The following is a 16319-nucleotide window of genomic DNA, read 5'->3' on the forward strand; positions in this document are numbered from 1 at the left end:
GCTGTACAGCAGGTTCCCACTAGCTATCTGTTTTACACATGGTAGTGTATTTATGTCAAACCTAATCTCCCAATTTATCCCACCCTCCCCTTCCCCCACTGTGTCCACATGTCCGTTCTCTACATCTGCCTTTCTATTCCTGCTCTGCAAATAGGTTCATCTGTACCATTTGTCTTTACTTGAGAGGGAAGAAACCATCAGAGTCTCAAAAGACCTGACCTGTCCTGCCAACTCCCTAGGGCAAACCTATTACTGAATTTCCCTAGTCTAAACTTGGTCCTCAGGAGTGACCCCAGGGATCTGTGCAACACCAGAAATATGGACTGGAATCTTTGAAAACACAGTTATTGGCTCTTTAAAGGTTCCAATGCTCAGGTGATATCTGTCTGCTGCCCTATAGTGTCACAGCCCAGGATCCTAAGTAGGCTTTTAGGGTTGGCTCAAAGCCGTGACTTTGAATGCTCTGATTGTCCTTATCCTAGTACTCACTTATCCTTTTGTTTCTCCTTTGTTCTTCCTCATCCTGTTAGTATAACCTATTGTGGTACACTGTGCCTAAATAAAAGGAAATTGTGTCCCTAATACATAAGGCAGAAAGACTTTCACCATCATCAAATCACACAAATGCCAAACACAGAGAGACTGGGTGCTGAGAGTTGCTTCCTTGTTAAATCATCATGCATATCACTTAACAGTCCTGTGCCTCAGTTTCTCTATTTATTGTGTGCCTATTATAATGCTAGGCACTATGATTGCCCCTGAGAATAATCTTGATCCTCAAGGAGCTCACAGACTATCTGAAAATATACAGAAGTATATCAAAGATTGTAGAAAATTGATACTGCTGATATTCAATAAACAATATCTTAGAGGGATATACAGCATTTTATGGAAACACAGGGGAGAAGCAAGTAATCCAGACTGAAGGGTAAGGAATAGCCCAGGGGAGCCTCTTGGGAAGGGTGAGTTCAGTTTAAATGTTGGGTAGATGTTGGGTGAGAAAGAAGAAGGGGATTCCAAACATAAGTGATAGCATGTACAAAGACATTACAGGAGAAGGAATGCTGCTGTCCCAGGAACTGCAGGTAGCTTGGTATGGTTGAAGTAGACCTTGATTAAAATCCTTTGATGATTCTCCATAGATTTTAGGATTCGGGTTAAACTGCCCAGCTTAGCTCACAAAGCCCTTCATGCTCTGACTTTTCCTCCATAGTCTTATCTCCCATGTGTGCATTTCACTCTAGACCATTAGGTGTTCAGACAGGGACTGAGTGAATGTTGATGATACAGAAATTCAGGCTAATCTCATATATGACCGAGTGATGTCAGTACTGGGACAGACTGATTTCAACAATTATGGGGGAAAAAATGAGTCCAGTTTTAGATATTTTGAGTTTGAATTACCTATATATTATCTAAGTGGAGCTTCTAAGAAGCACTAAGACATATGGGTCCATATTTCATCAAAAACATCTTTGATTTGGTGGTCCTCAATGGTGTAACCTGTTGCTGAAGCCATCAGTTTGTATGAGGTCAGCCAGAAAGCACACAGTGTGAGAAGACCTGTAAATGAGAATAAAGCCTAAGGCAACATTGACAATTAAAAGGTGAGCAAAGGAAGAAGAGAAGAATGGGACTGAGAATGAGGACTCAGAGAAATAAGATTAAATATAGGAGACATTGGTGTACTGAAAGCCAAGGAAGAGAGTGGGAGTGGTTAACAGAGTCCATGTTAAGATACAAATTAAGTTGTATTCACTGGCTTTGGCAATACATAGACTTGATTAAAGATCTGAACAACGGTTCTTCAATACAGTGATCAAAGTAGAAGACAGGTTACAGCTGTCTGGGGGAGTTAAAGAAGAGGAAGTGGAAATGATTGTGGACTGTTACTTAAATACAAAAGAGACTTGTATATGCTTATTTACTGAAAGAGATGGAAGATACAGGACTAAGTGTGTTGAGTGGGGAAGGGTTGGGACACTGGTGACAGGTGAAGACATTAGCCTTGGACAGAAGCGTTGACCTTTTTCCACAGAGATGGAAAAATAGGAAGGAAGGTTGCATTCATATGCAAGAGATGAGAGGGAGAAATTGCAGGCACCTGGCTTTGATTTTCTCAATGAAATAGGCATTAAGGTCATCAGCTGAGAATGATGTTCTATCTGAGGACAGAAATCAAATTTGGAAGAATCACTGGCAGTAAATGAGAAGAGAACCAGAGAAAATTGTAGTGAGACTGAATAAGTTGGCAGAACTTACTGATGTTCATGGAAGAAAGACATGAGAATCAACTCAGAATTTTTTTATTAGCCTCAAATCCTGCTATACCCATATCAAAATTAAAATGTTGCGTAGAACTTACCATGTATGTTTAAGAAATCACTTATTCTCATCAGAAGTAATAAAAGTTTACCATTAATAGCCCCTGTAGCAAGGAAAGGCCTAGAGAAAATGTGTGGACTTTCAAGATAAATTAACCTGAACTGTCTATGTTAGTGTGAACAACTTTTTTCATTAGAAATATATGTTTATCTGGGACAGAACCCATATGGTAGAAAAATCTTATTTGGGCTCTTCCTGAAGTAGTTCCACTTAGGCACAATCAGAAAATACCAGTCTTTGATGTTACCTGGCATTTTTTAAAGTCTATGAACAATCCCCAATTGGACATTATAGCAGAGATTAGATTTCATTATATTTCAGTATTTCATTTCAAAATAGGTCTCTGCATTTTCATAATTCTTGGTCCCATGCCTGGATGCAAAATAAGTGCTTAATAAATATTTGTAGACTAAAATCATTTATTTACTTATGTTAAATATGTTGAAGGATAATTATTTCCTATAAGTTAACCAAAGTTAATTTATTAGTCAGGAAACTTTCAGCTTTAAGTGACAATTCAAACTCAAAATAATTTAAATGGGAAAAAAAGATATTTATTAGCTATAGTAATTGGTGAACTTAAGCTTTAGGCATTACTGGATCCAGAGGCTCTAACCATGTAGTCAAGCATCTCTGTCCTTTCTCTGAATCCCACCTCTGCTTATGTCTTAGATTCAGAGCAAGCTGTCCCCACATGGTGGTAAGACTGCCACCAAGCTATGTCATCCTCACTACCAGTGATTCCAGTAAAAATATGCCTTATTCCAACACTTCCAGCAGTGTCTTTCTGGGGAGCTCGAATGGGCCCAACTTGAGACACCTTTTCATCCTTGAGATGTTCATTGTGGCCGTCACTGTGAAGAACTGGAGACACTGATTGTGCTCTTGCTTTAACTACACTCATAGAAATATTTCCCAAGAGTTTTTGATACCAGGATAGCGGTGGGGGGAGCAGACAAAGATACTGGGAGACAGGTGCACTACAGTTCACTATAGTTACTTTTGATGATTAATATTTTATTTTATTTTATTTGTCCAACATTTTAATGGTAAATTTTACTTACTGAATCCAGGCAACACCTCGAGTAAGAATCCTATCTGGAGGGAGATACTTGCAAATTAATAATGCAGATCTAGGTGATACAGCCAATTATACCTGTGTTGCCAGCAACATTGCAGGAAAGACTACAAGAGAATTTATTCTCACTGTAAATGGTAAGAAAAATTAATCACTGTTTCACAATTTAAAAATTTAGATAAGGGCATTTAAAGAGATGATAACATTTTTATTTTTTATGAGCATACTAAACAAATTCTTGTGCTTATCTTATTTCTTTTCATAAAGAGAACACATGATATTTGTACTATCACTATATTCAAACTAACTCAATTTCAAAAGAAAAAGATACATTTCTCTTAGAGGACAATATATGTCCAATTGTTATCAGCATATCCTGATGTTTTGCGTCATTCAGATCAGAGCCATTGGAGAAGTTAATACACTAAATCTCTGGATGACAACTAGCCAATTATTTAGTCACCTTTGTTGATGTTGGTGTTTGATTATATATGTGCTAGACAGGGACTGCCACGGGACTGTAATTTTCTCAAATAAAAAATCTAAACACTAAAATCTGCCAAATTTCAAGAATATGATACAGACTTTTTCAAAAGCGTCCCTTTGGATTTTTAATATACGAAACTTTACAAGTTGAGTGACCCAGGCAGCTAATATCTCTAACACTAAAATTAAAATTCAAGTTTTCTATTCCCATATGAACTCAATGATTAATAAAATACACACTCTGAGACTTGCATAATTAATCACAGATGTGCTTTGTTATAACACCCCACTTTCTATCCTTTATTTAAAGTGAAGTTGTTCCAGTATTAACATTCTCTGACCATTATTTGGCCAAAGAGAAATAAGAAATATCATCTTTAATTTGTATCATACCAGAGATGACTTTTATTCTATTCAAGCCTCTTTCATTAGAAAGCCAGATTTCATACACCATATCAGGGATTTAAAGCTTCCCCACCCATTTACTCTTCATTTTTAAGTAAATTTTTAAATAAAATCTTACCTTGAATAAGACTTTAGGAATTAAACCCCAATTCTATTTATACTAACCTGAATTAGCTGTAGGCAAAGCCATACTTTTAACTCAAATCTCACTTTGTATTACCTCTTAAGAGTCTTAGTTCAGGCTATGTTATTGATATAAAGGAAGTTTTCCACATGCATCTCTTGTGCAGTTCCTCCAAGCATAAAGAGTGGCCCCCAGAGTCTTGTCATTCACTTAAATAAGTCAACTGTATTGGAATGCTTTGCGGAAGGTGTGCCAACCCCAAGGATAACATGGAGAAAGGATGGAGCTGTTCTATCTGAGAATCATGCAAGGTAACAATTCTGGAAAAGGATAAAAAATACTGTAAGAACTGAAATATAAGTTGTAAAATCTTTGATCCAATGCATTATTTGGGTCTTTTCATTCTAAAGTGAGTCTCTTCATCTTAAATCAGGATCAGAATATAGTATTTTAAAAGCATAATTCTTAAAGCTTATGTTCAAAAGGTAATGATTATAATCTATCCAAGATCACAAGCCCATCTGCTATGCACCTTTGCAGAATATCCTTTTTTTTCCACCAAGGGTATTATAAATTTCTGAAGTAGGAAAAGGACTAAAAATGGATTTAACTGGGTATTTTATAATGTTCTCAGTTAAAATGTGCATAATCAGAAAGGCTGATCTGGAGGAACTCACTTGTGATCTTTCTTATAGATACTCCGTCTTGGAAAATGGATTCCTTCACATCCAGTCAGCACATGTTACTGATAGTGGGAGATATTTGTGTATGGCTACCAATGCTGCTGGAACAGATCGCAGGCGAATAGATTTACAAGTCCATGGTAAATGTGCTTTTATGAACAACATCCAATCTTTGGGTCAGATATTCTTTGGTAGCCTAAACCAGTGGGGTCATAACATAAAGACCTTCATATCTAGTGCTATTTAAATGTATTACACTATATTATAAGCAGTGAAGACCCATTATAAAGAGCGTCATCACAACACTGTGTAAATTCACAGAACCTTATTGTATTCATAACTATAAAGCAAGTTAGCAATGATTAATTTCAGTTTGGCAGAGATACTTCGAATGGCATACTATTTACTGAACCTGTTTCTTACTTGGTGACTTCGTTTTAGTTCCTCCATCTATTGCTCTGGGTCCTACCAACATAACTGTAACAGTAAATGTTCAAACCACTCTGGCTTGTGAGGCTACTGGGATACCAAAACCATCAATCAACTGGAGAAAAAATGGGCATCTTCTTAATGTGGATCAAAATCAGAATTCATACCGGTAAGGAATAATTTAACTGGAAAATCCCACCTATTATTTAGAAACATAATTTTTAAAAGAATTAACATTTAAACTCTATCAATGGGGACAGCAAATATATAAAGTATGAAGAATTAGCTAGTATGTAGAGAGCGTATTATTTTTCCTTAATGTAGAATTAGTTTTTCAACCTAAAATCTTATTTCTGAATTATAGGTGCAACTTCTATATTCATAAGTCCTGTAGATAACTGTCTGAGCTCTAAAAAATTAGATTTCCATTCTGCTTTTTTTTTTTTAGTATCTTTTGGAATTTTATAAAGACAAAAGATAAAAAGATCATTTGGTATAAAAGAAAAACTATTCTGTAGAAATAATACAAGTTTTAGTTGCAGAATAAAAATCAAATTTTATACCTTGAAATACAGCATAGGTATTTGGCAGCATGTGGAGGGAGGAAGAACAGCATTTTCTCCCAGTTTTTTGTATTCTTCCAGCTTGACTACCATTGCTCTTAATATGATATCATACTTTTTAAAGACTAACCTTTAAAAAAGTAACTAGGAATTTCTGATACTTTAGATAAGCATCATTTCTTGTATCTCAAGTTAATAGATATCTTGCAGAAGGTTTGCCATAGTACTGAAAGCAAATGTTCTCATAGACCTACCTTAACAAAAATCAGTTCTGATATATCAGGAAATATGAAACTAGGAGTGTTTCACTTGAAACTCTGTTGCTTCTCCCTCTTTCTCACCCTCTTAATCTTTTGGCATTAGTGACTTGAAAGCATATACTATGGGGAAAATGTACAATGCCCTTGAATAAAAAAGCAGGTCAAGTATGTTTCCATTGAATCAAGTCATTTCCATTCATCATTGCACAGTTTGAAGTAAGAATACAGATATTCTTATTTAGATTATTTTAATGTTTTTAGTGTGTTCAACCACTAGAAATTTTAAAGATTTATTGATGTTTCATTTTGATACATATTTTCTTTGATTTTTATTTTATATTGGAGCATAGTTGATTAACAATGTTATGTTAGTTTCAGCTCTACAGCAAAGTGATTCATTAGGTTACTTTAAATAATGTATGTGTATTTACTCAACCTTCTGAACATTTGAAGTGATTCAGATCACTTTAGTTTTGAGTTGATTCAAAGTTAAGGAAAAGACTCTTTGATTTATGTACTATGCATCTCCAAAGTATCCACCACATGTAAGGAGACGTGTGAAGTAGGGAAAGGTGCAAGACAGACAGACTTGTAGTTACCCATCTGTCAGTAGAAATAATCAAATACCAATCTGCAAAGTTACTGTGAAATTTAGAGATGATTAATGTGAAGCATTTGAGATGGTGCCGGGAATGTGTTCAATGGCCAATAAACAATGGCTATCATCAGTGTGCTCATTTCACTGTATTTCACCTGGGAGAACATGGTGGATTATGCCATAAGCATTCAGAAAATTCAAGATTCCCTCTTAACACAATCATTCCACACCACTGCTTCCTGCAGATGTCAAGGTTGAGGTCCTCTTAACCCACTGCCATATAAACTTAAAGTCTGATGCATAAAATGATGCTCATTTTAACATGAGGAAAGAGTTCCATTTCCCTCAATTCACAAGATAGTACCACGTTGAAACAACTAGAAACATTTATGAAAATTGATATATAGCACCTCATTACTTTGAAATCTCTCTTCTAGGCTCCTTTCTTCAGGTTCACTAGTAATTATTTCCCCTTCTGTGGATGACACTGCAACCTATGAGTGCACTGTGACAAGTGATGCTGGAGAGGATAAGAGAACTGTGGATCTCACTGTCCAAGGTAGAACTGGCTTAGTATGTGGACTGAAAGTTATTATAATGATATCATTCCATCATTCCTCTACTTCACAAGAGAGCTTCCTTTTCCACTGACCAAGCATTCACTTTCAGTGTAGAAAGAGAAGGATATATGAGAAGGCTTTGGAAATCTGTAAGGGTTGGGAACATGTAGTTTTCTTTCTTTTTGTTGTTTTTCTTTTAGTTCCACCTTCCATAGCTGATGAGCCTACTGACTTCCTAGTAACCACACACGCCCCCACCGTGATCACCTGCACAGCTTCAGGAGTTCCATTTCCCTCAATTCACTGGGCGAAAAATGGTATAAGACTGCTTCCCAGAGGAGAGGGCTATAGAATTCTGTCCTCAGGTAAGACCCAGCTCAGTGATTACACAGCTATTGATTGGATTCGTTTTTACTGGATGGCCTTACTTGGACTTCTGTTGCACCAAAATAAAAGAATAAAGTACATCTGCATTCCTGGGCTTAGGCATCTGGGAAAAAATGCACTTAAGAGTGGGGAGGGGGAACTTGGGAAAGGGATAGGAAAAAAGTCTAAAAACAAAATAACAAATAATATCTAGGACTGATATGAATATATTGAGCATGACCACTGGGATTTTATGTGCATATTTACTAAACCTAAGGCTTAACAAATTTACTGGTTGCCTTTGAGTGAACCACACGTCTTTTATTGGCCAAATAGAATGTCCATTCATTCAACAAACATTTAGTACCTAAAATAGGCTAAATACTCCACTGAGTTTCTGAGGATATAAAACTAAGACAAGGTTCTTGCTTTTAAGGTTTCAATAATTTAGCAAGTAGGGCTGGGTGTTAAGTGCTATGATATGGATAATTTTTGAGGGTGGTAGTAACCATCATTTATAGAATTTAAGTTTTGAAAATTTTATAATATTAAAGAGAAAAAAATTCACCTAAATGGAAGTATAAGTGATTCACATTTGTGTTTCTGGAAATTCATCCTGCATTGGGGAGGTACACTGGAGGTTAAAGTAGCAACTAACATCCTGAGGGCTTATGAGTATGGGCATATTATTCAAAGAGAATTTGTTTATTTCTTCAGTAGAAGGGAAATAATGAAAGATTTGTTCTCAGGATAGAACTTGGCTTTCAAAGCATAGTATTTTGGCTATCTCAGAAATCTGCATAAACGGGTAGCAAGTAAAATCATAAAATATAACTGGACAGGTACATGTAAAAGTATGAGATTAGATCACTCCCTAACACCATACACAAAAATAAGCTCAAAATGGATTAAAGACCTAAATGTAAGGCCAGAAACTATCAAACTCTTAGAGGAAAACATAGGCAGAACACTCTATGACATAAATCAAAGCAAGATCCTTTCTGACCCACCTCCTAGAGTAATGGAAATAAAAACAAAAATAAACAAATGGGACCTAATGAAACTTCAAAGCTTTTGCACAGCAAAGGAAACCATAAACAAGACCAAAAGACAACCCTCAGAATGGGAGAAAATATTTGCAAATGAAGCAACCGACAAAGGATTAATCTCCAAAATTTACAAGCAGCTCATGCAGCTCAATAACAAGAAAACAAACAACCCAATCCAAAAATGGGCAGAAGACCTAAATAGACATTTCTCCAAAGAAGATATACAGACTGCCAACAAACACATGAAAGAATGCTCAACATCATTAATCATTAGAGAAATGCAAATCAAAACTACAATGAGATATCATCTCACACCAGTCAGAATGGCCATCATCAAAAAATCTAGAAACAATAAATGCTGGAGAGGGTGTGGAGAAAAGGGAACACTCTTGCACTGCTGGTGGGAATGTGAATTGGTTCAGCCACTATGGAGAACAGTATGGAGGTTCCTTAAAAAACTACAAATAGAACTACCATATGACCCAGCAATCCTTCTACTGGGCATATACCCTGAGAAAACCAAAATTCAAAAAGAGTCATGTACCAAAATGTTCATTGCAGCTCTATTTACAATAGCCCGGAGATGGAAACAACCTAAGTGCCCGTCATCGGATGAATGGATAAAGAAGATGTGGCACATATATACAATGGAATATTACTCAGCCATAAAAAGAAATGAAATTGAGCTATTTGTAATGAGGTGGATAGACCTAGAGTCTGTCATACAGAGTGAAGTAAGTCAGAAAGAAAAAGACAAATACCGTATGCTAACACATATATATGGAATTTAAGAAAAAAATGTCATGAAGAACCTAGGGGTAAAGCAGGAATAAAGACGCAGACCTCTTAGAGAACGGACTTGAGGTTATGGGGAGGGGGAAGGGTGAGCTGTGACAGGGCGAGAGAGAGTCATGGGCATATACATAGTAACAAATGCAGTAAGGTAGATAGCTAGTGGGAAGCAGCCGCATGGCACAGGGATATTGGCTCGGTGCTTTGTGACAGCCTGGAGGGGTGGGATGGGGAGGGTGGGAGGGAGGGAGACGCAACAGGGAAGACATATGGGAACATATGTTTATGTATGACTGATTCACTTTGTTATAAAGCAGAAACTAACACACCATTGTAAAGCAATTATACCCCAATAAAGATGTTAAAAAAAAAAAATTGGGTTGTAAAAAAAAAAAAAAAAAAAAAATATAAATTAACTACTCTTGGGCTTCCCTGGTGGCGCAGTGGTTGAGAGTCCGCCTGCCGATGCAGGGGACACGGGTTCATGCCCCGGTCCGGGAAGGTCCCACATGCCATGGAGCGGCTGGGCCCGTGAGCCATGGCCGCTGAGCCTGCGCGTCCGGAGCCTGTGATCCGCAACGGGAGAGGCCACAACAGTAAGAGGCCCGCGTACCGCAAAAAAAAAAAAAAATTAACTACTCTTCAGCACAAAGTACTGTGCTAAGAAAACAGTTTAGAACTTTTCTCAAAATGTTAAACAGTTACCATATGACCCAGCAACTCCATTCATAGGTCCCTACCTAGAGAAATGAAAGCATACGTCCACCCAAAGACTTATATGCAAATGTTCATACAGCATCATTCACAATAGCCAAAAACATAGAAACAATGTAAATGTCCATCAACTGGTGAATGGATAAACAAAATGTGGATAATTCACAGGATGGAATTCTATTTAGCAATAAAATGGAACAAAAATATTGACACCTGCTGCAGCAGATGAAACTCAAAAACTGTGCTCACAGTAGAAGTCAGACACAAAAGCCTTCTGTATGATCCCATCTATATGAAATTTCCAGAAAAGGCCAATATATATAGAAATTAGATTACTGATTGCTTACACTTGGGGTTGAGAGTGAGGCAGGACTATAAGTGGAGTGAGATTTCTTTGGGCATAATGGAAATTTTCTAAAATTAAATTATAATTGCACAACTCTGTAAATATACTAAAAATCATTGTATTGTACATTTAAGTCAGTGAATTTTATGGTCTGTAAGTTTTGCCTAAATAAAGCTGTTAATAGTGATTTTTTAAAAAATACTGTTGTAGGTAAGCACAGGGGGTACAAGTATGAGTACAAGCCATGCACTATGCTAGGGGGCAGACTCACACAAAATCAAAGAGACATGGTTTATCAAACCAGAAAAACAGGGATGCACTGTGCTTGAAAAATTTTTCCTTTTTAGGAGCAATTGAAATATTTGCCACTCAATTAAGCCATGCTGGAAGATATACTTGTGTTGCCAGGAATGCAGCTGGCTCTGCACATCGACATGTGAGCCTTTATGTCCAAGGTATGAAAGGTTATTTATGCATTAAAATTTTGCTGTTGTACTTTTCTAAGTCATGTTTATTCTTGACAGGTGGTACCATCTAGAGTCATAAACCACAGTAATATTTGGGGAATATGAAGCCTGATAGATGTTCTTCAATAGACTAAAGAAAACATACAGATGACAAACCACACAAAACAACCCCTAAATTATTTGTCTTCTTGAATTTTTATGATCTGTTTCTGATTTTAGTCTTTTCTATGGAGTTCTTCTAATGGAAACTGGCTATAGTAACAAGACTCAAAAAATGTGATATGACCTCTATTTGCTTTTCCCTGGGACAATGAAATCACTAATATTTGGGAATTTTGAATTCAGTCATGTGTAACCTCATGGCTACTATAGACATTTATGCTACTAACTAGAGCCTTTGCTTATTTCTGCTGATTGGTTCTTACAGAGCCTCCAGTCATTCGGCCTCAGCCAAGTGAACTAGCCGTCATTCTAAACAATCCCATTTTATTACCATGTGAAGCAACAGGGACTCCCAGTCCTTTCATCACTTGGCAAAAGGAAGGTATCAATGTCATCACTTCAGGTACCGTTTCAATCAAGAAAATAATGGCAATTCAGTTTTATAATTCAGAAGTGGGTATGATTTTTTAATGAAAATAAAAATTCTTCTCACTCTGCTTTTGTAACTATGATGTAGGTAGAAGCCATGCAGTTCTTCCTCGTGGTGGCTTGCAGATCTCCAGAGCTGTCAGAGAGGATGCTGGTACTTACATGTGTGTGGCTCAGAATCCAGCTGGTACAGCCTTGGGCAAAATCAAGTTAAATGTCCAAGGTACCTAAATAATAAATCTCTATGTCTTCATTGCAAAGATGCTTATAATAGTGTATATCAGAATTCATATATCTAAAGTAATGATGCCACCATAGTTCTTAATTAACATTCTTAGTTTATATTATCCTATATGTTTTTCTATTAACCTCATGAAGGAAAAAATTTAGTGCTTGGGTGTTTTGGGGCATTATTTGTATAAGAAAACTGAGGCATCTCATGATATTTTGAATTTCTGTGAACCTCTATTTGGTACTTTCATTGTAGCACATATTTAAGGTGATTTTTAAAACTATTCTCTCTATAATACTACTTTGTATACATTACAAAATACTGGATTGTAATATCCACTTAAAAAACATCATAAATTTTTAAAATTTTAAAGAATCACCAATAAGAGTCATGAAACAAAAAAATAAATCATAATTGCAATTAAACCAGCTTGATGGAAAAAAATATTCTGAAGACAGTGGGGTTTTTTTCACATTTAACTTATATTTTCTTGATGTAATATTCATATCTTACATGCATTGTTTTTGTGGATCAAGACGTGACCTAGAGATGGGTTCCGAGCTGCTCAGTTTGCATGGCTGATTTGAATTTCCTTGTAGTGTGATTTTCTTGTGGTGAATTAATAACTGTAGTAAAGCTCACTTACCTGCAGATTGTAAATCTAATTTATTTGTATTTTTCAACACTTCTTTAACAAGTGTTTATTGGGATAATAAGTAGAAATACATTGACCATTATAGATATGATCCTTTCCTTATAGTGTGGAGAAGGAAAAAAATGAAACTACCAAATAAATGAAATTATGATAAATTCTGACATATGCTATGCAGAGGGAAAACAAAAGGCTGAGATGGAGACTAGTGGGAAAATGTGGGGACCACTTTACACTAGTGGTTAAAGTAGGCTTTAACCTACTGATGGGGGTACCATTGGAGCTGAGGGGGGTTACCATTGGAGCTGAGACCTGAATGATGAGCTAGGATGAGCCATGTAAAGGTAGCAGAGTGTCCAAGGAAGAGCGGGCAGCACGTGCAATGGCCCCAAGGCAGGAAAGGGTAAGAAAAGGAGCGTGCCAGTGTGGCTGACAGTAATGAACCTGGGAAGGCTGGCAAAATGTGAAGGAGGTCAGAAGAGAAAGTGGGACCAGTGCACAGAGTGCCCAAAGGACCAGAGGAGGGGTAAGATTTCCTTCTGTGTGCAATGTTGAAGCCTTTTAATGATTTAACCAAGACTCTTGTTTGGTTTTAGGAAGACCTCTTTTGCTGGTATATAGATAATGATTTCGAGAAAGCACAAGACTAGAGCTGGAAGAGCTAGTAAAGTGCTCTAGGCATCATGTGATACGGTCTGGCTGGGAGTGCGAGTGGGTGTGTGAGTTGCAGGGTAAAATGAACAAGAAGTGGTGGATTCAAGAACTCTTTGGAGATGTAATTGCCAGGATTGCTGATTAATCAGATTGGGAGGTTAGGAAAAGAGAAGAGTTAACGATGTTTCCTGGGCTTTGGGCCTGAGCTAGAGATGGGAGATAGAGCTGTGAGGGATGCAAGGGGAGGAACTGGTTTGGGAGGAGGGAAAGCGTGACTTCTGTTTAATCATGTTAGATGTGGGAAATTATTAGAAATCCTAGCAGAGATGTCAAAAAGTGTTGAATATTTATGAATTCAGAACTCAAGGGAGAAGTATAGTCTAAGATATAAATTTGGAAGTAATCAGGGTATTTCAGTCTATAAGACTGGATGAGAATTTGGACCAAAAATATCTTAAGGACAAAGCCCCAGGACTCTGCATTGTTAAGAGGTCTGAGAAAAGAGAGAACACTGGAAAAGAATACAAAGGAGAGGGAAGAGATGACAGAGGAAAACTAGATGGAGGCTAGGAGAGGACAGTGTTTCAAGAAGGGAGTAGACAGCTTTTTTAATGCAAGCAAAAGGTCAGTTAGGATGATGACCAAGAAATATTCATTGGTTTTGGCAACACTGAGGGTCATAAAAAAGAATTAGTGAGGGTTTTTCCCTTCACTAATTGATTAAAACTATTGATATGAAAAAAAGAAGCACTTTTTTTCAAAAAAGAAAAAGAAACACTTTGAACAATTAACAGCATTTCAATATTCCAAAATGGGAAAATGTGGGGACCACTTTACACTAGTGGTTAAAGTAAGCTTTAACTGCTTGGTGTGGGGGGGGATACTATTGGAGCTGAGGTGGGTACCACTGGAGCTGAGACCTGAATGATGAGCTAGGATGAGCCATGTAAAAGTAGCAGAGTGTCCAAGGAAGAGAGGGCAGCATGTGCAATAGCCCCAAGGCAGGAAAGGGTTAGAAAAGCTCAGTAGAATATCCTTAGTGTAATCTATTGTAAACACTAGGAATCTGTTGTAGACACTAGGAAGAGAAATTCTAATCATAAGCCCTTCCACCATTTTCTGAAGAAGTGCGAAGAGTTCTATCTCTATACCATCAACCCTTGACCAACACAGTTTGAACCGTGCAGGTCCACTTATACATGGATTTTTTTTCAGTAGTAAATACTACATTACTGTACCATCCAAGGTTGGTTGAATCTGCAGATGCAAAAACCACAGATACAGAGGAGACAAGGATACAGAGGGCCAACTATAAGTTATATTCAGATTTTCGGTAGCACACAGGGTCGTCATCCCTAACCCCTGCGTTGTTCAAGGGTTAATTGTAATTCTTTTCCATATTCTACTTCTTTATTCCTTTATTCATTAACAAAATACCTTGTTAAATATGGCCACTGTATATGAGATCATAAGCACTGCAGGAAACGCATGAATAAAAGGATCTTTGAGCAGGTGAACAATTTCCAAACCTTGAAGGCGTCTATTTTGAAAGTTTTAAGTAGCTGATGAATCACAATACATGTATGTTAAAGAAAATACCTCTGTCAACACAGTCTAAGTTTTCTGGACATGAAATCCCTCATGAGTACATGTTTATATCCTTATTTAAAATTGATTATCATTTATATTTGTTAACTAGATAGAGAATAATTTTCTACAATGGGGTCAATGAATTTTCTTTTCCAACGCAAACAAGCTATAGCCATCCTTTGGTGATGATGTGGTAAAGTCAGGGCTTTGTTTCTTGTCAATGTGACTTCACTTTGCTAGAGTAATACTGTAGTGTGTAAATGGTACATTCCTGCTTTTAAGGTAACATTCAAACCTTGTATCTTTTAGTTCCTCCAGTCATTAGCCCCCATCCTAAGGAATATATCATTGCTGTGGATAAGCCCATCATGCTACCCTGTGAGGCAGATGGCCTCCCACCACCTGACATTACGTGGCATAAAGATGGGCATGTAATTATGGAATCAATCCGCCAGCACATCCTCAGCTCTGGAGCTCTGCAAATAGCATTTGCTCAGCCTGGTGATGCTGGCCAGTACACGTGCACAGCAGCTAATGTGGCAGGATCAAGCAGCACGAGCACCAAGCTCACTGTCCATGGTAGGTTGTTTAGCATAAATCATTTTTAGTGTGCTACATGACCATGGCAAAGAAAAAAAACACCAGAAAAAAAAATACGATGAAAATCAAAACAATGTAAAACAGTAATGAAGAGCGGAGTGTGTGTGTTCATGTGGTATGTAGGTACACTTGCCCTTCAAATATGTTTTTGGTAGGCTATGTTTATTCGTGTGTGCACATATGTGTGTGACAAAGAGAGATTTTATTAATAAAGCCAGGATAATTAATGTGTTGCCAGTCCCCTCATAATGTGATTATTGGGATCTTTAATTTCGCTTATGAGGAGTCCGTTTGTTTTGTTATTCTTATGCTTTACTTTTCAAGTTGCAAGTCATCTTGGCTCAAAACTAATCACCATGTGACCTACATTATAAATGTAATGTGAGTCTAATGAGAATTGGAGATCTATTTGATTCATTATTTTAAAGTATGTAGCAAAATATTTACAGGTATATTTGAATAATAGAAAAAATACCATTTTTTCCTTTGCATTCAGACAACTAACAAAATACCTAAAGATCAGCATTGAAATATTTTAGTTGTTATTTTGTTATTTTTTTAATTGTATACTTTTAAGACTAAAGGTAGAATACCTATTAGTATCAGTGGTAAGAAACAATAAGTAAATTAAACTATTTCCAACTACTATTTTCAGAGGTAACTCTTGTTTAATGATGAGTTTCTACTTTTTCCCT

General features: G+C 36.9%; 1 protein-coding gene across 1 annotated transcript in view; it reads left to right on the top strand.

Annotated features, from left to right (window-relative positions):
• HMCN1 (hemicentin 1) overlaps window positions 1-16319 on the top strand; it is a 519438-nt gene that overhangs the window by 395652 nt on the left and 107467 nt on the right. The window contains exons 72-81 of the mRNA XM_060035358.1: window positions 3459-3600; window positions 4645-4789; window positions 5174-5301; window positions 5603-5759; window positions 7449-7570; window positions 7772-7936; window positions 11186-11293; window positions 11733-11870; window positions 11985-12119; window positions 15334-15603. Coding sequence (XP_059891341.1) covers window positions 3459-3600; window positions 4645-4789; window positions 5174-5301; window positions 5603-5759; window positions 7449-7570; window positions 7772-7936; window positions 11186-11293; window positions 11733-11870; window positions 11985-12119; window positions 15334-15603 — 1510 coding nt within the window. The remainder of the gene's footprint in view (window positions 1-3458; window positions 3601-4644; window positions 4790-5173; window positions 5302-5602; window positions 5760-7448; window positions 7571-7771; window positions 7937-11185; window positions 11294-11732; window positions 11871-11984; window positions 12120-15333; window positions 15604-16319) is intronic.

Source organism: Delphinus delphis, chromosome 1 (assembly GCF_949987515.2).
Source record: "Delphinus delphis chromosome 1, mDelDel1.2, whole genome shotgun sequence".
In the NCBI taxonomy this organism is placed as follows: Eukaryota; Metazoa; Chordata; class Mammalia; order Artiodactyla; family Delphinidae; genus Delphinus; species Delphinus delphis.